Below are 23631 nucleotides of genomic sequence, written 5' to 3' on the forward strand. Positions count from 1 at the left end.
GCACACCATTGCCAGCCGGTGCTTCGCAGCACACGTGCGAGCATTCAGCTGTGGAAACGGATCGGGCTGTGAAGTGGGGGGCTTGGTTTGATTCGTTTGGTTTGGTTTTCGGTTGGTTGGTTTTTAGGGGGGGTGGTTGTTTTGGTTTTGCTGCTTCCCCCCCCCCCCCCCCCCCATTTAAGCAAAGTTTTACTTAAATGAAAGGCAGGCACCTGCAGTATTTGCACTAACGCTTTAGACCAAACAGGATACCCGAAACGCCGGTTCGGGTATTTCCATCTCTTCGAATGATTCAATTAGGCTTAAATCCCCGGCTTCTCCCCGCTGCAGCGGGAGCAGGTAAGGCCCTCGCACGGCGGCGGCTGCGGCCGGCGGGCCCGGGGCGGGCGGGACGAGCTCGGCAGCCCCCCACCGCACCTCGCAGCGCTCATGACAGCTCTGTCCCTTCCCTCAGCTGCGAGCTAGGGGCAGAGGTTGCGGCTAAGTAGCTAACACCTCGCTCGCATTTCCCAAGGCATCTGGAATAAAGACACCTGCCATGAGGCGTTGGAGAGCCGTGGGTGGAGGGGATATCCAGGGGTGCGCGGGCAGGAGCAAGGGCGCTTCCCCAGGCACGGGAATGTCCTCACACGGCCGCTGCCCGTCCGGAGCGGGCGAGTTAGCGAGCAGGGAGGCGAATCGCGGCAGCCGACTGCTCCGGGCCGCCGCTCCCAGCGGAAGAAGCCGGCGGGGGGCGCGGCGGGGGAGGGACGGCAGCACCTGCCGGGCCCACGGCGGAGCTGCCCAGCCCCGTGCCCGCGCCCTCCTTCCCTCCGCCCGCCCCAGTGCTCATGCGCCCGCCGGAGGTTTAAAGCGGGAGCGGTGGCTGCTGCGGGCTGTTCGGCTCGGCAGCGGTGCGGGGCAGGGCACAGTGCGGTGACCCGGCCGGCACGCCGCTCTCCTGTGCTCAGCTCTGCGCTCAGCTCTGCGCTGCCCTGCCCTCGGTGCGGGCGCGCCCCGCCGCCATGTGGCTCTCGGCCCTGCTCCTCGGTGGGTACCGCGGGGAGCGGCGGGCCCCGCGGGGCGGGCGCGGAGCAGCGCCCTGACCCGCTCCCTGTCTGTTCGCAGGCGCCTTCCTGCTCTCCGGCCCGGTGCGCGGCAGCGACGGCTCGGGTGAGTTGGCCGCTGTTCCCCGTCCACATCCCGTGGGGGTTTCCCCCTCGGAGCGTCTCTGCCCGGCCCTTCCCCGGCGCGCCCGGCCGCGGCCGCCTCTCGCGGGGTGCGCGGGGCCAGCGCCGCCGGGAAGGTGCGCGGAGCCGGCCGGTGGGAAACGGCACCGGGCACGGAGCGTGTCTGGGAACGCTTCCAGACGGGAGTGAAAACTCCTTCCTGGCACGGGCTGAAGCAGCGCCCTGGTGACAAGTGTCCCCATCGAGGGGAGTGCAAGAGTGAGTGGGAGTGTGCTTGTGTGGTTATAAAGGCTCTCGGTGCTTGGCAGTTGAGGATCTCTGGCATATTTTAGACCATGGAATTGATTAAAAATATTCTAAAGTTGCCCTGCCATTATTATTCCGACGTGGAAAGCAAAAGAACATGCTTAGGATGCCTAGCAGGCTATGGCAGGGACTGCCTGTTGTACCACCCTGTGCTGGACTGCATCGTTGCTGCTGGAGAGCAGGCTCTCCTAGAACCAGAATAATTCCATGGGAACCAGGAGCCACAGGAAGCAGTTGGAGAAATATGTGACAGAAGGACACAAGCAGTCTGTCTGCCCCTTTCAGTGGAACCTTTCACCAAAGGAGGATAGGAGCCTCCAGAAGAACATGTCTCCAGATGCAGGCCTGGCCTGCAGAAGGTGAGTGACCCCAAGCTTTTCTGAATGGTTGTTAATGATTTCACAGTTATTAGGAGTCAGGATTTGCTGCTCATTTTGTGTTGAATCAAAGATTTGGAAAATTCTTCTGTGCTAAACTGAAAAAAGCTATCTGTGATGGAATTGCTATGGCTAAAAAAGGGGAAAAATGTGCAGCAATGGAAAACCTACTCTAACCTCCCAGGTCCTTTCCCTTTTTTACTTTGCAGGTGCATTACAGATGAAGTGCTGACAGTCTGACAGGAAACAAGTGAATCTGGGATGCTTCCTTCAGGGCTGGAGAAGCCACTGTAACCTGAAGGTATCTGGAACCAGCTAAAATATCATTAATGTGAACAGTTTTTGTAAGATATTGCCTCTTACCATTATGCTGAACCTAAATTCAGCAACATTTGGTTATTGAACTAGAAACTTGCATTTACAAAAGTGCCTAAATTCTGTTGTACAAAGTAATGAAAGAGCATTAATTTCCTCAAGAATCAGTAGTATTCTACTAATAGAGTAGTATTTAGGCTCGTAATGTTTGTGAAGATCTTGGAGCATCTCAAAACTTTCTTTATACTCCCACCGTAAAGGATACAAATGCTGCCAAGTTCAGCAGCTCTGGTTGCCACACGAGGCTGTGCGGGTGGTGAATGCTGCCGTGTGATGGCAAGTGGCCTTATGTTGGTGAGAAAAGGGCAGGACTCAGATTGAAATTAATGATATTGACCTGGCCAGGTTTCTCTAAATCCCATTACCCCTGTCCAGATCAGGATATGTACTGGAGATTTACATCAATTAGTATGCAATCTGTGAACATGTTTTCCAAAATATGAAGTGTAGGTTTACTAGTATGTCTTTTTTTTTTTCCAACTATTGATATTCCTTGCATAAGATAGAAAAAGCAGGCTTGTTTGAAGCCTCAAAATAAAAAAGGACCTAAAATATTTCTATTGTGAAAAAAAAATACTAAAAGAATAGGAAGCATAATAGGGATTGCAACTCATAGAGCTATCTTCATGTAGGAACCCCTATTTTTAATTTTGTAATCATGTACATAGGATTTCATTTTTCCTTTGCATAAACAAACTGTTTTCCTGAAGCAATGCATGAAAACTTCAAGATTAGAAAATATCAGATTTTGCCTAAGGGGTTTTATTTCCCTAGAATAACTTAAAGCAGTGGCTCATGCTAAAAAATTAAGTCAGAAATTTTATAGATTGACATAAGAGGCAGCTGTTCATGGCAAAATCAGAGCACATGGGAAGGGGCACCAAAAAGATGGAAATTGATTGTAATAATTGAAAACATGATTGATTGTAATAATTGAAAACATGGTTGTTTTAAGAGATAAGTGAGTCTTTGCTTTTTTTTTTTCTGTTTTTTAGGTCAACAATGATGAAAGACATTCGTCCTTACCCTTAAATATGGCCTAAATCAGGAAGAATTACAGTTTCTTTTCCTTGTACCTTGCTTTTGTAGGGTACTCTGATGTAGTGTGTTTCTGTGAAGTTTGAAGGGTGTGTGTCTTGGCAGGATGGGGTAATAGTTGTTCTGTTGTGGTTCTGAAGGCCTAACTGAATGTAACAGAGCATAGGTCTCACATCTTCACCAGAGTCCAGAATGTTTGGAGTCTAGAACTGAATCCTTTCCTGTAAATTATAAAATTATATTTGTTTCTTCCAAGAATACTAGAATTTAGAGTATTGCACCACATAAGTATTGAAAGAAATGCTTCCACTGCTACTGCTCTTGCATTCTTCAATTACAGTGATTAAAACATATGGGTTTTATCTCAGTTAATTTATATAGAGATACAGCTCTGTGGTAGTTTTTGCTGTGTTGAAGTATCTTGGGTATACTAACAAAAACAAGCACTTCTTCAATTTCAATAGCAATATCATATATGAAATTTGTTAGAATGACGAGTATGTAAGCTGTCAAAAACCAATTTTATATATTCTAGTATTCAGACCTCATTAATACATTTTCATGCTTGCAACAAAATCATTGAAGTTTTATGGGTTGGATAGCTGATGAGGCATTGACAAACAGGGAAGAACAAAAACCACTGCAGAGCTGATATCGTAAGTCTTAATTTTTGTAGTCAACAAAAAATTTGCTTTCATTTTGATATTTCACCGAACACTTCTAATGTTAGTTTCTGTTTTAGAGTTATGGCTTAGGGAAAACTGTATCTACCCTACAGAAAATACTGAAATGAAATTGTTGTTTTTAATTAACAGCATTATTTTCCTCAAAGTGTCTTTTTACCTCAGTGCTGATCCAGCTGAGGTATAAACTGCTAAATCCCCTAGCTGCAGCATGTCAGCTCTTCAGTTCACACAGCAGCAACGTGCACCCTTCCCTTGGAAGCCTGAGACAAGGATCATGACAGTCTTTAGGCTGCCAGTAAAGAAAAATCCTGTGGCTGGGCTACAATGGATTTCTGTGTTTTGATTGCCAGGGAAAACACAAAGATTATTTTTTCCCCCCATCTTCTGTGCTATGCAAAAGCCTGCCACATGACAGTAATTAGTAAGTACCTGGTGATGAGGGAAATACAGATCTCCAAGCGATACAGGGTTTGTTAACTACACACATCTGATTACTGTCTTTGTATGCACAGCCAGCCAAGGAATTCAGTCAAGTACATTACATTAGAGACGACAGGAGTTACAACTTCCTGTGGTGTCTTGCACTTTTAGAAGCTGGAAAAATGTTGCAGGGTAAGAGGCACAAGCAGTGCTGTGGGAGCAGAGATTACCAGTGGTGCTTATTGCAATTACTCCTCCAAGGATTTCCAGCCTTCCAGCTGCTGTTTGATTTTGTTGGTCTTGCTAGGTGTCATTTGGTGGATACTACTTGTTCAGTGCCCATTAATTAGCAAACACACTTGTAGAACTTCCATTAAAGGATTAGGGGACTCAAAGAGGAAATCAGGTTTTTTTTAGCATATTGATAATGTAGCACTTTTGACCATGAAATTATGGAGTTTTTAGGTATAAGCACTGGTTCTGCTTGATTTTTCCTTTTTTTTTTTTTTTTTTTTTTTTTTTTTTTTAAGGCAATTAAATAAGACTAAGCATGGCTAGGATGTGAGTAGGTAAGACTAAGTCCCAAAAGAAACTTTTTTTATTTTTTAGAGTACTTGAGAATCAGATTAAATCACTTTAGTTCTTGCTAGGTAGACAACTTTTATTGTCTTGAGAAGTGAAAAATAAAGAAATGCTTAGTGCTTTCTTTTCTTCTTAATCTGAATTATATAGGCAGATTGGGCATATACAAGTCCCATAATTGTACTAACAACTAGTTATTTGCTGCTAATAGCAGCAACAATTTTTCAGGAAGATGTCATTAGGTAGCTTAACATTATTTTAACATAGCATTAATGACTGTTGTATATAATTAAGAGTAAAATTACATGCATGGTTAAGGAATGTGTGTGTTCAATTTACACCGTTAGAATGAACAGACATGCTTCCCATTTCTGGCTGCAACTGTTCTGCTTTTCACCTCTAAAGTCACTGAGATTAGCTGGAGCTATCATCTTTTCCATCCCCTGCTGAAGAACAGCATGTGCTCCAAGTGTTTTCATTTATACACAGCATGTGTTGGGGTCAGGAAACACCCCAGGGTAAGAATGAAAATAGTGGGCAGAAAAGCAGGTGAGAGACAGATCATTGATCCCTGAAACAGAGTCCTTGGCATATAATGCAGTGGTGCATGCACTGGTACCTTGGCCAGCCTCTGCCAGCTTTCATCTGTGCAAAGGAAGTATTCCAGGTGCATTTAGAAAAGTTTCTTGCACCTTCTAGGTGCTGGGGCAAGATGTGCCTTAGGAAGTTCAGAATAAACAGCCAGGCATGGGTTGGACTTGTGCTGCTGGATTGATAATGATTTAAGCCAAATCTCTAATGTGTTGTGCAACAGAGCAGGGGACTATGCTATCTTGTGTAGTAGGAGGATGGTGGTTACCATGCAAGATAAAGACCTCAATGTTTTCAAAAGAAAAAGCACCAGTTTGCCAAGTGAAATTGTGTGCTGATGTCAATCTGTGTCTGCATACCTTCACTGTACACAGGCAAGCACAGTGAAAGCTTAATGATGGTAACCTGGAGAGCAGCTTCTGGAAAAAGGCAGAGTTCTGCATAAAAAATGCCTGTGCCTCAGCTGAATAAATAACTTTTGTATCACTGTGTGAATCTGACAGCCCTCTGCACAATGATAATGATGTAAACTTCACTGTAATGAATTGATACCAATGTTCTAGATGTTACTGTATACTGGAGCAATGAGATGTGTGTTCCTTTTTTTTTTTTTTTTTTTAACGTTGGCCTCAGTAGGATTTATTGCAAGAGGCTAAGGGAAATGCTGCTGTCAACTTGCTTCATGAATGTCACTGGAGAGAAGATTCAGAATTTTGCAAGTGACTTATACGTATCTTATGGCTGGAGATTTCTGTGGGGCTGTCATAGTGATTTAGTTTCTTCCTTGGAAACTGCCACCTGCATCTGTGGTCTGTCAGCCCTCAAAGGTCTTCCCCTTGCCCTTCTGTCTCTGCAGTAAATTTACAGATATGGATCGCTTTTCTTTGTGTAATGTTCCTTGATATTATTTTCATGTTATTTGTTCATGGGAGTTTTTTTCTTGCTACTTTTTTCCCATAAGTAATTTTGAAGTATGTGCTTCCTTGTCATAACTGTATATTTGTAAGATCCAAAGACATCTTCATAGGCATTGTACCTAATTTCAAATTCAGATATTGCTTTAAACTTGGAAACTGTAGACACATTAAAAAAAATCCCCAAAACAAACCCTTAAGACTTTCAGGTCAAAAGTTCTTCTTTTCTCTTTAGCTTCTACTGCTATCACGTGCTTTACAAGAGGACTTGACCTTAGAAAGGGGACAGAAGATGTCCTTTGCCCAGCAAACTGTCCTCTGTGGCAATTTTATGTCTTTGGGGATGGAGTTTATGCCTCTCTTTCGAGTGTCTGTGGAGCTGCCATACACAGGTAAGTCATTGCTAATCCTTGTGAGTTTAGTGAGTGAGTTTGTATAGTTTATAAGTGAGCTTATATAGTCTCTGCCACACTTACAAATCTCAGCCTTGATGCTATCATAGCAAAAATCTCTCTGGATTTTGGGTCCTGTTAACTCAATAGGAATGTCACTGGGAGAAGAGAAAACTAGGGAAAAAAGAAAAAAGAATGTCTGTGCAGCTTGAAAGTTATCTGAATTCCTAAAAACTGCTTTAACTTCCTCTGAAATGGCCCAGCATTGTCCACAGTGGACTTTCACTGTAAAATCACTGGTATCACTAGTAGATATGGAAGGATACAGTATAAATAGTAATTGAAGAAATAGTAATTGAAGAATAAAAGCAGATTCACTTTCTGACTTTAAAATCTTGCATGGAACAAACTGTTTAAAAGAAGTGGAGGAAAAGTGGTTTCAATTTTTTTTTTTTAGCATCAAGCAACAGAAGAAAGCTCTTTCAGAACATATTGATGTGATGCTGCAGCTATCAGAGTATTTTTCTGTTAAAATACCCACAACTATAAACTTAAAATTTTACAGAAATAAAACCAGCTAGAAGATAAATGAGGAAAATAAAACTTCCTTGAGTTAGTATTCATTGCTTGACACTTGAAATGCCATTAAAAAAACATTCCAAGCATTTTAAATAATATTTAGGGAGCTGTCATTACTATCTAGAATCTTATTTAAAGTGTCAGTTAAAATATTCTAACTTTTAACAAGGTTTCCAAAATTTAGGCTATTTGTACAGTATTTAAACTCCTAAGTAAACTAAAATGAACTTTTTTAAAAAAAAAAATTACTTAAGGAGGGGTTTTGAGTAGAAACTCTGGAGTTTCTCAAATGCTGTGAAAGAATCTAGGGGCTAATGTACTATAGGAGGAGTTAGAAGGAGCTTGGCAGGTACCATGTGGGTCTGTTTCTATTTGTTTTTAAAGCTGAAGAGTTTGTCTCATATTTACATGTTTCCATGTGTATTTTATTGTTAGACAGGCTTCCTTCTGATGCTTCTGTAAAAAGCATTAAGGTCTCCATTTAGTGTATTTTAAGAGACTTCATGGGTGTTTAAAAAAATTACTCTTCAATTCCTCACTCTTCCTAGCTAAGGTATATAAAAAAGGTTTGTGAAGAATGTCTAGATCAAATGCAGGTAGTGACTTTGGATTTGCTCTTTTTATTGTTTTTCTTTATTGAACTGAGGAAAACCCAAGATTTCTTTCCATTGTCTTTTTTTTTTTCCCCTGAGGCAATGTTTGTATTTAATGATGTAGCCAATTATTTTAACATTCCATTTCTTGCCAAAGATGTCTTTAAAGCGAAAAGAGCTCTTGCTGTCAAGACCTTCTTCTAAAGAGATTAAAGACTTGAATGTTTTGAAAAGACACAGAAGTTCCTGACCAGTTCAACCAGGCAGCAGTCTCGAATCTCCCATGCCAGGCTGTCAGTGACTGACTTAACAAAGTCCCACCACAAAAGCTGCTGGGGCTCAGTTCTGTCACAGCTGGGAAATACTTCTACAAAAGGAGGAGGTACAAGAAATGGCAGAGGCATATTTCTTTCAATGATTTGCATGGTCTTCCCCTAGATAATAAAGCACAAGCTTTCTTTTATGGTTATCACTTAGCTCTTCACTGAAGTTTGTACCTTACAAACTATGTGTACTACTGTTCTTCAGCCCAGAAACATGAGGCTATAGAAAAATCCATGCTTTTCCACAGTAAGAGTCAATCTAAATTGTACTTGTGAAATATGCAACCCTTTTTGTACGTCCTGCATCTAACAGTCTCTCTCCACAGACATTGTGAGAATAATGAGGGCTCTAATAGTGATAAAGAGATTAAAATATACTCACTTTTGTAATCTGTCTTCCAGATTGGGTTTAAATTAATCTTGTTCAAGTCTTTGAGCGTGGCAAACTGCAGTAAGGGGTTTTGAAAGAGCAGACTAAAGGTGAAAAATTATCTGTTTAGGTGAACTGCTGTTTCTAAAGACTGCTTTTAAGTTGGGGGCTATTAGTTCTGCTGGCCTTTCATTCTCAGAACAGAATTTGCTGCATGAGAATGTTTTGGTAGCTTTGCTGCAACTGTTAACATCCATAACTAGTCCTGGCAAAAAAGGATTGATGCATGGAGAAGAGACAATAGCTGATTAGTTCTCTGCTAATTTCAGTGCAGCCTGCAAAATCCAACAAAAACCTACAAGATACTTGCTCCTTCTTGCCCTGTGTTGCAATGTCTAAAACCCATATTGGCATGAAAGAAGACATTGGCAATAGGTGATTGGAGTTTGCTGTTATTGTGATCTAAGTAGATCTATGCTTTGAAAATTTTGTAAATTTCTTCCAAATACCTGAACTAACCCCTTGTTTCAAGCCAGGTGCACCCTCCATTTCACTGCCTGGTGAGTGCAGATAGCTCTGTACCTTCGGCACTGCTGGGTCCTGGCCCTGTGTCACCTGCCATGTGTCAGACAACCACCCAGCATTTCAGGAAACACCAGTCGTGGGAGCAGGGCTCGTTCAGTTTTTTAAACTGAAAATGGTTGTGTGAGCATGGGTCTCTTCCACATACACTTCAGTTTGCATGCTGGGTCTACATTGAAGCTGGATTCCTTAATTTTGTGTAAATCAAATAGTGCTTAGTCCTAAGAGTAGTTCCATTACTTTGAGGCAGATATTAATGCAAGAATATACTATGTAATACATGAAAATAATTCAGCAGAATTCAGCTACAAATAATTCTGTGTATTACAGATGAATAATCTTTCTGCCTGTTTCAGCTTGTTATATTTGGCTTTTTCTCTCATTTTATGTGTAATTACTCTCAGGAAACAAAATATTTATTTAATATTATTCTTTTTCTGGGCAGAAGGATAAAAGATGTATTTGTTGAGGGAAGAATGGAGAACCTCCTACCAGGCTGACACTATGTAGGCATGAAGAGCTGAGTTAAACCTACCACTGAGTGATTAATTGGATTAATAATCAGAAGGTCAAATGAAGGACTAGGTTCTCAGTTTGTGCAGTTCTGTTCCAGTGCCAATTCCACTAAATGGAGACCTAGCCTAATGTGTTAGTATTTAGATGTTAAATAGGCATGTAATTTTTTTCATAGCCTTTCTAATTTGTCAAAGGGTAAAACCAGTCCTCATTAAGCACTGGGGTCCCAGAACTCAAGTCTACCAAAGGTATATCATGGTATTACTGAGCTGGCCACAAAATGCCCATAAACACAGAGAGCACCTGAGCTGCCCCAGGGTTTGCTGGAAGAACATTGAAGGGATTTCTGAGCAGCTGTAGATCCCTGGGAAATGTTGGTTTCATGCCTGCTTCTGCTGCTGAACTTCTTTCCTGCCAAAAGCAATAGGGGTGCAGAGAAAGAAAGGAAGAAAGAAAGAACACAGCTTAGGGGTCCAGAGGATGCTGGCGTGAGATTTTGAGTGGCTCCGTATCGGTGATGGATGGCAATCAGGCAGCAGCAGGACACCAGTTTGGAGACAAGGAGGATAATTGGATAATTCTTGGGGTGATGGAGAAAGGCTGATTATTTGGAAGGAGTTTGCAGATGGTGATAGTAGGAAGGTAAGATGGGAATTCAGGCAATTCAGCTGTCTTGCCTGAAGTCCCTGAGGATAAACTGACTGCAGTTACATCCATAAGGCTCACCTCCCATGGCCAGAAGACTCTCTTTGTGGTCTAGGCATCAGTTTTGATGCGTAGGCTCCTTGAAAATTCACTCGAATTTCAGCAACACCCTGTATCTCTTTCTCCAAGAGTGCAAAGAAACCGTTTTTGCACACTGAAGAAGTGCATGGGGATCCTAAAAACCTTGCATTTAATGTGGTGATTTATCTCAATTCAGTTCAGATTTTTAAAAATGTTGTAGCTGATGACTAAGTGTGTTTTAGTCCTGTATTTTATAAGACCTTTCTGCTGTCCTTGGCTGGTACACCTTCTTTCACAAGCTGTTGTGCAGTGAGGTACAGGATTACTGCCTTGTGTGTATCTGCTTTTCTGTTTGTGTCCATTTTTGAGTGAAAAATACCATTTAGGTATACATTACAGGTTGTTATTAACAAGCTAGGCAAGAGAATGGACTGAAGCTTTTACATAAATCCCCTGTTAAGCAGCACTGGCAGCAGCATATAACATAATGAGTAGGGAGGTGGAAGCTGTTCCTGGAAAATCTGCTGAGCTCCAGTTTAATCAAAGCAGCCATGGCATGCAAGTCAGTCACACAGGAGCAAAGCACAGCAGTGAAAAGCAAAGCAGATTGCAGTGGCATAAGTCATTCTGAGGAATGCATAGGCGCTTCTTCACTCTTTAAAAACCATTGCAGACCCACAGAGGATGAATCTTGTTTTAAAAGTCAGTCATAAATCATTGCAGAAAGGAATTTGCCGGTGTGGTTCAAAACACAAAGGTAAACTGGCAATACGTGGTTTGCTCCATGTCAGCAGATATAAATATACACTCTGAGTAGACCTACCTGAAGAAGCATCCCAAGTAAAACTGACCAGATTGTAGATGGCCTTAAACTGTTAACTCGCCTACAGAACAAAATGGCAAGAAAGAAGGAATAACTTTCATAAGGCTACAGGTCATGTTACATTCACATCTAATATCAGCCCCCACTTGCATTAAAAGTAGCAGAGCTGTTGTGTGGAAAGTATTTATCTTCAGAAGGCAGCATGGAACTTTGACTTGTGCTCAAATACAGAATCATGTATTTTCAACAAGTAGATAAGGAGCAAATAAATCTACTCCAGCTCAACTGTAAAGCTTCCAAATTCAGTGGAGCCTAAGTAGATTATTATTTTTCCTCTAGAATTTTCAATGACATTTAATTAATTGTTATTGTTGCAATTAAAATGTAAAGGCCAATAGACAAAATGGAATGATATAGACAACGCTGATCACAGTGTGCCTATAAGCTTAAGTTGTTTCCATTCCTGGAAACAACATTCTTAGGCTGAGCTTTCAATCTGAATGTTTTTCTTGAGTTCAGTTCAGCACTCAAATTTGTGAGTCCACAACCAAGAAAGTGGGAAGAGATCCTGAGCTCTTCTTAGGAGCTAACATGGGCATGGATCAGTTTGCTCATGTAAGCCTGAAGTGTCTTCACTAAAATTGCAAGTACAAACTTAAAATAGGAACTGTTCCAATTAAACACATTCTATTTGACACATTTCCTTATCCATTAAGATGGAGACACTTATGAAGGCTTGAATGCCTAAGAGAACCAGGTATTGAAGAAGAAATTTATATTCTAAGTAGACTAAAATAGTCTAAGTACATTTATGTGTAATTTCTCTCAAAGATAATTTTGACTTACTGAATTTTCCTGTCATTTAAAACTAAGCAGTTGATAACTCTTGTCTGATTTTTATCTCACTGTTTTTTTGAAGAACTATAAAGTGCTGTTTGTATTTGCTAACTTTACAAACTGATTTTAAATTAATTTAGTGTAAGCTTACTAAAGCTCCTTTGTCTATATATTCTATAAAGTATTCCTAGATGAGAATATATCTGTATATTTTGCAACTATTCCAAGCTACTAGAATTAAGTGTTTATAGTCATGGTTCAATTTAGAAATGCAAGTCACATCCATGAAGAACTAATGTCTTTTAATGCTGTTCCAAATAGAATTTTATGTGGAAGTTGCCTTTGCCACAGATACCCAGATCTCATATTATCAGAAATACATGTCAAGTTTTTTAAACTCTGGTCTTGATTATTCTACTTTCACAATATGTTAAATTGGATTAGGCCAGGTTGTCTTTTCAAGCAGGAAGCCAAACAGAATCAAAAAGTAAACACAAAAGCACACATTGCTGTGTTTAAACAGTCATGAAATGATTGCTTGTCTCCCACAGAGCTGTACTTGCCCACATACTACAAGGCATCAAGTTTTGCTCCCTCTTAGAGAAGTACAACTTTGACTTTTGACCTCTAAAAATAACAACTGTTCTTTCAGTTATTCTCTTTTTCACATAAAAAGAGATCTGACTGTTCTGGTTCTTCTTATTGTCACTTAGGAATTGATATGGCCTGAAGCATCGCTGTTCTGCATTAGTCTAAGTGCCAGAATTTTAGACTTTCCTGACTTTTTAAAATTAATCTGTGTGATGTTCTGTAGAATACTTTCTTCTGAAGTCTTTTCAGCAACTTAAAGATTGTTCTAGCCTGACCACAATTGCCTGCCTCTATTGCATCTTTTTGAGAAGGCTGGTGACAAAAATTCTAATGCTGGTATTATCTGTATTGTATTTTCTTGTGACTAAAATATCTGATTTATACCAACTCTTTTTCAACCTTAGTGGGGTGATTACCAACACAGGAGGAGCTGTAAGGGTACGGACTCTCCCAGGACAGGAACACTACCCTGCTGTAAATGCTAATGGAATCCAGTCTCAGGTGCTCTCTAAATGGGCTTCGTCTTTCTCAGTGACTGGTAGGTGAATCACACTTACTGTTTTGCAAACTATATTTGAAGCTCTAGCAGAACTGTGGGACACTTCCTCAGTGCTTCTGTATGCATAAAGAAAGTGATTGTTTAGCAACAGAAGGTTTCGCATCTAATTCATTCTTTTAACTTCGTTTTTCCTCAATTATCGAAAGAAAAACTATTCCAGCTAGAGTAGCTAGTCTGTAGCAGAAGCTGATACATAAATATGGGGCAGTTATTTAGAATATAAGCTAGCAGACAGTTCACAGTTCCATGACAGTTTGAGCTGACCAAAGTCAGTGCTTTGATCCTGCCACTGCAGTCCACTCCTCCTGCCACTTCCAGCCATTTAGTTTTATCCCTTCTCTCCCTCTGCTTGCATTTGTGCAGGGAACAGCACTTTGTCAGGCCCTTCAAATACCTTGTGTGGCATTCCATGCCTCCGAAAATAGTAATAACATCAACTTACATGTGATGTGGTCATTAAGCTACAGTGCAATGTAGTGGTTTAGTCCAGAAGTTTCTGTCCCCATTGTTGAGGTAGTTGTTAGTTATTAATTGCCTAATTGCAAACCGGTTGTCATGCCTTGCCACTCAGGTGAGGCTAAACCACCCTCATAAAATCATATGCAGAAGCATATTGGTTGTGTATGATGTTGTGGTTTCAAAAATATTGAAGCGGGTGTTTGCTCGCATAGAAAATTTGTGAAGCAGATCTCTGTAATGGGTTCTTACTGTTTACACAGCTAAAATTCAGCCTACTATCTAAGATATTAGTATTCCATGTATAGTGCTCATGGCAAGTTGCTAGCTAACAGCTTGGAATTAGAGGTGCTTTTGGTGAGGGTGAAGGTGAAATCCAATTCTCCAGGTCAAGCCCTCTCTTTATCTGTTGGAAATAATGACTACTACAGCTCAAAACCTCTCATCAGATATATATGCTGTAATTACTCATCAGCTGCTGTTGTTTCAAATGCAGAAATTAATTACCTGTAAAACAGAGACTGCAATACTGGATTACACCAAAGGTTTGTCTGGGCTCGTGTCCTCCTCCCAGAGTAGCTAATGGCAGATGACAAAGAAAGGTTATTGCAAGCGCAGTAATCTTTCAAGCACTTGTAACTTCATCTAAATACACTAAAATCCAGCAAAAGTATTCTCATTTTAGCAGGTACCAAGGACACAGCACTTGAAGCAGTGGGACGATCGGTGTCAACAGCCCGTCCTTCCACAGGTGCGTGATCTCCGCAGCCAGGGAGCCCCTCCAGGTGGGATGCTCTGCAGTGTGCAAGTCCCTGGCTGAGAGAACATGATTTGTGAGACTCATTTAATTTTGAAGAAGAAAACAGATGCAGTATCTGGTTTTGCAGTGTCTCTTTCACCAGAAAAAAAGAGGAATCATATGTAATCTTGGGAGATTGATTCTGATCTCACTAATGTTCATGCAAATTTTAAATAAACTGGAATGGTTTTTGAAAAGTAATAGAGATAACACAGAGGAAGGTAAGAGTTCATGAGCTCATGTGATGTTCGTTCTTTTTAATTGACGGAGAAGACAGAGTTAAGGCAGTCCTTCTTACAGAACTGCTGAACAGCTGAGTGCTGTCAGGACATGCATAGCAGAAATTTAGTTGTTATGTGAGTTTCACCACAGAAAACGCTGCATTAAACCCTTTTTATGAAGGTTAAGTGCTGTATAAATACTGGACTTGGATGTTGTCTGTGAACAGACAGCCTGGATTACAGTTTAAGTCATGGTTGGCTTCCAAACCATTAAAAATCCATTGTACAGCAAGGTTGCTAACTGAGAAACAGTAGCACTTGGGAAGGCGAGGTACAGAAATCCACCTAGCTTTGTACAACTCAGCAATCAGTCAGACAGGTGTAGAAAGGAAGGTTAAGCTGTTTCATTTGGGAAAGAATATTCTCCAAGGAGCAAAGCAGTAGTAGCCCAAGTTTAATTATTAAAATGATTGACAATTCCTACTGCAGATAGATTGCACTGTAATTTCTGTAGTCAGAGCTTTTTCTGGTTTACCTCAGTCCATTCATCTTCTTGTTCTTAAGTGATCCATGCTCTTTTTTTCACTGAAGGTAAAAGACCTAAGAAGACTCTTGATAAAAAGGCTGGAAACAAAGGTAAGAACACACAGATTTAACATTTGCAAAGCAGAATCCTCACATTTATTTGGTGTTAATAAGTATAATTATTTTGGATGTTCACAGACTGTAAAGCTGATATTGCCTTTCTCATTGATGGAAGCTACAACATTGGCCAACGTAGGTTTAACTTGCAGAAAAACTTTGTTGGAAAAGTAGCTGTAATGTTGGGAATTGGAACAGAAGGGCCTCACGTTGGGGTCGTACAGGCCAGGTAAGGACAGACCTCCACAAAATATAATGGAGCAATTGATAAGAGAAATCAATTAGCATGTCACTTCTCCTTTTGCAGAACAATATCACTCAATGAGGGCTGATGAATAGCAAGGGAAAGAAACTCTTGAGCCGTAGCACTGTTAGCTCTGTGCTATACTGAGATGTGCATGTGAGACAACATGACAAATTTGAACATTTTCTGTCTCTGACATTTGATATTTGGCTAGAGAGCAGCTGGTTGTTTCACAGCCCCTTTGCATCTCAGTAGAACAGCAGGAAATACCCTGCAAAGGAGAAATGCCAGTTTCTAAAAATTGCAGGGAGAGAATGGTCCTTAATGGCTATGTACATGTACAAAACAAAAATGTCCTCTTACCAATTGATAAAATATTACAGCTGGTATTTTTCAGATGGTAACTGGTCACTTGTTTTTGCTTTCTACTGTAAATTAAAAATGAAATCAGGAGACAGAATACTTAGTCTTTAATTTCTTAGTCAGTAACTAGCATACCTTCAACTTCTCAAATCAAAACACTCAAACTGCACTTTGCAGGATTTTTGTAAAGGGAAGGTATTTGTCATACAAATAGTAGAAAACCTGCCAATCTTTAGTTACACAGATGAATTTAGTTTAATGTCTGGCATGTTCAATTTTTTTCTTGATGTATTTTCAACCTAATGTTGTCAGCTGTTTGATAAGCATGAGAATCAGGCTGTCCTTCATTTATCCACGGGGGTAGATAATTCCTCTTGCTAAGGATTGCAAGACTTACTAAGCAAGAAGCATACTTACATTTTAGTATTGAAATCCAGAGAAGAATATATATTATCATGAGCAAAACTATTCCAAGTGTGTTTTAGCTTGCTAACGCCAGTATGAAAAGTGAACCTTATTACTCTGTTTTATTTTTCCACAGTGAATATCCAAAAATTGAATTCTATCTGAAAAACTTTACTGCTACAAAAGAAGTTTTGTTTGCCATAAAGGAATTAGGGTTCAGAGGAGGCAATTCCAATACAGGTGAGTTCATATTCCCCCCTAAAACACAAATCGCTTCTTTATGTATTTTTGTATATATATGTATATGTGTTTGTGTAAATATTGAAGTTCATAAAATTCACATAGGTCAGGAAGTGTTTTAGATGCCACACTTACTTAATCAGGTTCAGTGATTTTCCACTAGAACATTGCCACATCTCACATTTAATTTCTAGAAGTTAGGTGTGCTTATTACACATTTAATTAGAGTACAAGTGTTTATACGTGTCTAAATGTTTCCTGCATTTTAACAATAATTGACTTTTCACTAGTAACAGAATGATATCTTGAGACAGATTGATAAAAGGCTTAGTGTTTCTTTCTCGTTGGATGGCTAATTAAAAGTTAGACTTGGAGTAAGGAGTAAGAGATGACATCGTGGTTTAGCCCCAGCCAGCAACCAAGCCCCATGCAGCTGCTGGCTCACTTTCCCCTAGTGGGACTGGGGGAGAACTGGGAAGAGGAAAATGAGAAAATCTGTGGATTGATAGACAATTACTAGGGAAACCAAAAGCCACTCACATAAGCACAGCAAAACAAGGAAATATTCACCATGTCCCATGGGTAAGTAGGTGTTCAGCCATCCCCAGGAAAGCAGGGCTCCAGCTCACCTAACAGTTCATGCCCACACTCCAAATGTCCCCTCTGCTTCATTCCCCTTCCCACAGCTTTACATGCTACCATGACACTATGTGGTGTGGAATATCCCTGTGGCCAGCTTGGGGTCAGCTGTCCTGGCTGTGCACCCTCATCCTTCCCGCTGGCAGGGTGGCACAAGAGGCAGGAAAGGCCTTGGCACTGTGCAAGAGCTGCTCACCAGTAACAAAAACATCCCCCTACTGTCAACACCGTTTTCCACACAAATCCAAAACTCAGTCCCTACTAGTTAATCTGAAGAAAATTAATTATCACAGACAAAAACAGCCAGACATTGAAACTAAGCATCTAATTATGTTGCATTTCACAAGCTAAATTTAGGTAGCTCCTGAACTTTCTTCCTTCCAATGCATTTGGCAGGTACTAATATACCTACTTCCTAGTAGGAAACTAGACCCACAAGCAAAAAAACATCTCAGGGAATTGCACCCTAGCTTTATCTGTGGGGTTTTTTGGTGGGGGGAGGGGTGTTGGTTTGGGGTCATTAATTTTTAACTTAGAGGTTGCCCAAGCTTCTTTATTACCAAATTTCCTGGGGCACCAATTCAGTGCTGCTCTGCTTAGTCCTGTAGTTATACATAAATCCTGCACAATTTCAGATGGGAAGCTGATCCCAGAATGTACCAAATAATGTATGCATTATTTCTTTTTATTCTTTTCTTGTTCAAAACAAGGCAAAGCTTTGAAGTACACAGCTCAGAAATTCTTCTCTTTGGAAAATGGAGCACGGAAGGGAATTCCCAAGATCATTGTAGTGTTTCTGGATGGCTGGCCCTCAGATGATCTAGAAGAAGCCGGCATAATGGCCAGAGAATTTGGAGTCAACGTGTTCATTGTGTCTGTAGCAAAACCCACAACAGAGGAGCTGGGAATGGTACAAGACATTGGCTTTGTTGACAAAGTAAGAAAGAATTTGGTTTGTAAGAAAGAATGTCATTATCTGGTTTTCAGTCATAAATATAATTCTGGAGAATTTACAGTAAAATTCTAATGAACTAATATATGTATATATAATAATTCATACAAATGTATAGGCATAAAAATATTCTCTCAAGCCAGCTGATTAAATTATCCCTGCTCATAAGTGATTTAAAAGATGAGCAGAAGGGAGGTTAAAGAAGCCCTGGAGATTTTTCCTTGCTAAAGGGGCCACACAAAGGTACCATTGTGCTCCCAGTTCAGAAGCTTGGCCAAGTTGTAGCTCCTGGAATTTGTAATTGCATGAAGACTCTCAGTGCAGGAAATTCCCTTATCTCAGGTATGGCTGAATGTGCCAAAACAATGGCATGCTGATGTGATACATTCTCTCTCCCAAAAGGGCAGACAGGGAGGTGCTTATTTCTTACCTGCTCTGTGGATAATTATTTACTTACTTTCATTACTAAGAGGACAGAAAATATGGAAAAACACATCCTAGCAAGTCTGTGTACAAGACTTTAATCTTGTATGCAGAGTTTTGGATCTTGTTCCTTTTGAGTTAGAGCAGGAATTCAAATAGCAATCACCCACTCTCACATGAGCTTTCTGATCAGTAGGTCTTTACTTACTCTGCAGTGAGAAAACCAGTCATTTTCCACAGGGAGGTTGTAGATGTCTATTTTCAGCAGAAATGGCATGAACAGAACAAAGCCCTGCTTCTTCTAGGGCTAAGATATCTAGCTGCTGACCCCAGAGGTATTGCAGGCAGGTCCAACCCTTACACACTTAGAGAAGCACCATGGAGTGGTTTGGGCTGGAAAGGGCCTTTAAGGTTTTGTAGCTCCCACGCCCTTGCCATGGATAGGGATGCCATCCAACAGACCAGGTAGCTCAGGCTTGGCCTTGAACAGTTTTGGGGATGAGGCATCCCCTATTCTGGGTAAACTCTCCTAGTGCCTCACCATCCTCACAGCAAAGAATTTCCTCCTAATATCTACTCTAGATCTCTCCTCTTTTTGGAGATCTCTTTGCCTTGTACTATCACTGTCTGTCCCTGTACAGGCACAGAAAGACATGACCTTAAGTGGCTGAGGCCTGTCCTCTCCTTCTGTATTTTGATCTTAGCTGGATTAGTTGAAAAGCTGATTTTGAATTTAACCCATTTTTCAGTTACCTTGTACTTCACATGCATCTGATGGAAGCTAGGGGAAAAGAAATTTTACTCTGAATGACCTGGAGCTATATTTCTACCCAACTCTGTCTGTGTTTGTGACACATTATAGATTAAAAAGTTCATAGGGAAAACACAGAGGCTAATTTTCAGTGTATATGCAAAAATACAGAAATATCAATCCTTTGGCTATTTAGTGTCATGACTCCGTTGGCATACACAAAACAAAATGACAATTTTCAGTTGTTGCACTTCTTGTAAATAAAGCTAAATTATTTGAAAACTTTCATAGCTTGAGGGGCAGGGTTGGCTTTATTATTGGACAAAATGAGCTGCATTGTAGTTTACATTGACTTCAAGTGCAGCTGTTTCAATTTCTTTAGACACAAGCACACAAAAACCCATTCTAAGCTCCCACCATGAGGCTTCATTTCTAACCTGCTTTTGAAAGAAAAATCATAGGTGTCTGAGTATTATCCATTGAACTGCCCGGTTGGCATTCACCCATTCCCTTCATGTTTTCAAACAGGCTGTCTGTCGAAACAACGGCTTCTTCTCTTACCAAATGCCCAGCTGGTTTGGTACTACCAAATACGTAAAACCTCTTGTCCAAAAACTGTGCTCACACGAGCAGATGTTGTGTAGCAAGACTTGCTACAACTCAGTGAACATCGGTTTCCTGATAGACGGTTCCAGCAGCATTGGAGAGAGCAACTTCCGCCTCGTGCTTGAGTTCGTGAGCAACGTGGCAAAGGCTTTTGAGATCTCTGACATCGGCTCCAAGGTGGCAGCCGTGCAGTTCACCTACAGCCAGAGAACAGAGTTCGGCTTCACCGACTACGTCACCAAGGAGAAGGTGCTCTCGGCCATCCGCAGCATCCAGTACATGAGCGGCGGCACCGCTACTGGCGATGCCATCTCCTTCACAACCAGGAATGTGTTTGGGCCAGTGAAAGATGGACCTAACAAGAATTTCCTCATTGTTCTGACTGATGGTCAGTCTTATGATGATGTTAGAGGACCTGCTGCAGCTGCACAAAAAGCAGGTAAATTATGTATTTTGGAAAGCAGTGGAAGTTGATCCATGCTGCAGTGGAAGTTGATTTCTGCTGCGCTGCAAATGTGAAGATTTTAAAGTTTGCAAAGTATCATACTTTGAGTTCAGCAAAATGTAAGCCCCTAGAAACTGTTTTCCTTTAGGGTGAAAAAACCCAGCAACCAGTAACAGAGAGCCAGGTATGACTGGACTCACTTATGGCAGCTTAGGCATCAACATATACCCAGTCTCATTTCCCCAAACAGTAGAGCAAGAATAATGAGCCAAGTAGCTCCATCATCATCTAGGAAGGGAATAAGCAGTTGTGGCCAAAAAGCTCATTGGGATGATGATGCTTGAAGTATGAGTATATAAAGGCACCAAGTTACACAAAGGAACCAAACTTACTTTCAGAATCATTTTACACAGTGTTACTTATGTTTCAAGACTCATATTGTAACCGCTACAATCCTATGTGTCACTACAAGAAGAACTCAGTCATTAGCTCTTATGATACCTCATATTTCCTCCAGGATTTTTCCTGAGTCAAATCTAATTCCTGGTATTTAATGGCAAAATCTAATTATCTTTGACAGACTGCAGGTGTTGAAACATGCTTTTCAAATCCACATTGATTCATTAATGTAGAAATGGCTGGTTTTCTCGTATCTGCAGGCAAAATGGTCTTTTTTTATTTCCTTTTTGTAGGAATAACAGTCTTCTCTGTTGGTGTTGCCTGGGCACCTCTGGATGATCTGAAAGACATGGCTTCTGAACCAAGAGAATCTCATACTTTCTTCACCAGGGAGTTCACAGGATTGGAGCAGATGGTTCCTGATATTATTAGAGGCATCTGTAAAGACTTTTTGGACTCTAAACAATAAAAAATCTGCTGTTCACTATTACTATTTGAAACTAAAAATCATGACATTGAAATGGTCCCTCTAAAGTACCGATGTTTTATTCTTATATATGCTATCACAATACAGAGGAAGAAGGGCTACTTTTTGTTTCTGTAATCAGCCAAAGATTCTTGTGAGCTTGTTAGAAGTTGTTCTTGATCCTGAAGTGCAGAATTTGGCCAACAGTTAATACTTTCAACAAGCATATAGCATCCTGACGTTCAAAGCTTTGCATATCGTGCCCCTAAGAACAGCAGATACTCAGAGGAAATAATACAGCTCTGACACTTTTTCTGACACTTGCTGGATACCTTCTTAGGAGTTAAAAAAAATATAACTTTAAATACAAGGTACTACCTTCTATAAGCTTTCTGTAGCTTACAATTCTACATATTTTCAAAGAGTTCTCTGATAACAGAAAGTAGTTTCAGCGCTCCTGTTGTGCAACATCCATTATTGCCAGGCAGCTTAAGAAAATATATGACAGATTGTAGCTGAAAGAGTCTATTTTTGCTAGCTGGGGTTTTGCTGGATCTGGTTGGCAAATTTTACATCAAAATTGTTAAATTTTATGCCCACAGATTTCTGTGGATCTATTTGGTTGGTTCTGTTGGCACAGAATTTTAAAGGTATTTAAGGCACAGTAGTTCTTTGAGAATCTGGATCCTAATATATTAGCTACTACTGCTGCTTTCTGCACCACTGAAGTCAACAGCAATATTCCAAATATAACTGACAACCGGATATTTCCTGTCTGCTGCCTTGTACTGTCTTGATTTGACAAAGTTGTTATTGGCCAGACAGTTAGAGACAGGACTCTTGGGCCAAGAGATTAAATGAGACCACACAGTGGGAACTGAAAGCATTCAAATTCAAGTCCAGAGGTACCTCAAACCTTTAAACCTAATGGATTTACATCAGATTTGATGGTCAGAAAAGAAGAGAGTAGGCAGACACATTAAGTTGGATTTAGTAGTTCAGAAAATTACAACTTCATCATGGTAGCAAAAACATCTTTATAGATGTGTGAGGTGAGCTGAAGATAAAAGAATAGTTTTCTTGAAAAAGGCTTTCATTTGATTACATACCTAGTAATGTTGTTATATTTATATGCACACATATGTGGCTAAAATGATGTGATATTCACCAAGTTATTCCAGAGTCCTGGTGTGAATAACATACTCCAAGTATTCTTTAGAAAATAAAGGGGGTTTGCAAATAAAATGTATAGTAGAAAACAAAACAGCACTTTCCCTATCAATCTGGGGTTTCTCTTTTTTCTTCTCCCCCACTATTGATTGTAAAATTTCTAGTAGTTATGGAGTGGCACAGGAAGGATTGTATTCATTGGGCTTTTGCTGTGCACTTTTCAATAACTTATAACTGGCTATATATTACTCTAAACATAAATGGCAAAGATGCCTTGTATTTTTCTAGCAATTGTTATCCTTAATTTTGTTATGTGTTTATAAGTAAGAGTATTAAGCTTTTGCTGTATAAATTCATATGCTATATCAACTTTGTGCAAAAATTCAATTAGTTTAGTTTATAAACTTTTTATAGAAATACATATTGCAAGAAAACTGGGAGTGCTGCTGTATGTTTTAATATCTCATAACACAGAAGTCTTTTTATGATGAACCTCGTATAGTGTAGCTTGAGTAAATTGTATGTGATGCTTCCTAACTGTATGATATTAAATTCCAAATCATTCTCAAACAATAAGGGTATTCTTTTTACAAATATTTTAATTTGGATGAGTCAGTATCAAAGTTTTAGTCATTGTTCATATTAGGTATGATGCTAGTTAAATAATCTGAATATAAGTTGAGAACTTATGTAAGTAGGAGAGAAAACATGAATCTATCAGCTAGGACACGTTTTCTCTCCTACTTTGCTTTTACTGTTGCAAAGGAATAGGCAGCTTTAACTCACATCATTCATTCATCAGACAAAAAGCAGGTTTGCATCCCAGTCCTGATGACATATCACATCAACATTAAAAAAAAAAAAAATCAGGATTCCTTCATTTAGAAAAGGTTAGGAATTTAGGTACTTAACTGTAACTCCCAAACAGCTGTTTGGAATTTTACATTAAATAGTAGTTAACACAGTTCAAAACTCATCCTTCCCCACTAAGAGCAATCTAAATTGACAAATTTTTATTAATCTGCTGTCCTAAATAAATTGAAATCCCTTTTAGTAACATG

General features: G+C 40.3%; 1 protein-coding gene across 1 annotated transcript; it reads left to right on the forward strand.

Moving 5' to 3' along the window:
- The first annotated feature begins 991 nt into the window (after positions 1-991).
- On the forward strand, positions 992-21966 carry COCH (cochlin). The gene is made up of 11 exons (XM_041484111.1): positions 992-1029; positions 1108-1152; positions 6694-6850; positions 13195-13328; positions 14491-14556; positions 15417-15461; positions 15549-15696; positions 16616-16719; positions 18069-18295; positions 20013-20529; positions 21228-21966. Exons 1-11 carry the CDS (start codon positions 1005-1007, stop codon positions 21401-21403), a joined length of 1644 nt encoding a protein of 547 aa, XP_041340045.1. The 5' UTR covers positions 992-1004; the 3' UTR covers positions 21404-21966.
- The last annotated feature ends 1665 nt before the right edge of the window (positions 21967-23631 follow it).

This window comes from Pyrgilauda ruficollis, unplaced genomic scaffold, assembly GCF_017590135.1.
Source record: "Pyrgilauda ruficollis isolate IOZ18807 unplaced genomic scaffold, ASM1759013v1 scaffold63, whole genome shotgun sequence".
Classification (NCBI taxonomy): Eukaryota; Metazoa; Chordata; class Aves; order Passeriformes; family Passeridae; genus Pyrgilauda; species Pyrgilauda ruficollis.

What these genes read in the sequence shown, in the direction of transcription:
- COCH (XM_041484111.1), top strand. Translation starts at nt 1,005, where the DNA reads ATGTGGCTCTCGGCCCTGCTCCTCG. An exon ending in GTTGGGGTCGTACAGGCCAG is followed by an intron (nt 15,697 to 16,615) that starts GTAAGGACAGAC and finishes ATTTTTCCACAG; the next exon opens with TGAATATCCAAAAATTGAAT. An exon ending in AGGAGGCAATTCCAATACAG is followed by an intron (nt 16,720 to 18,068) that starts GTGAGTTCATAT and finishes GTTCAAAACAAG; the next exon opens with GCAAAGCTTTGAAGTACACA.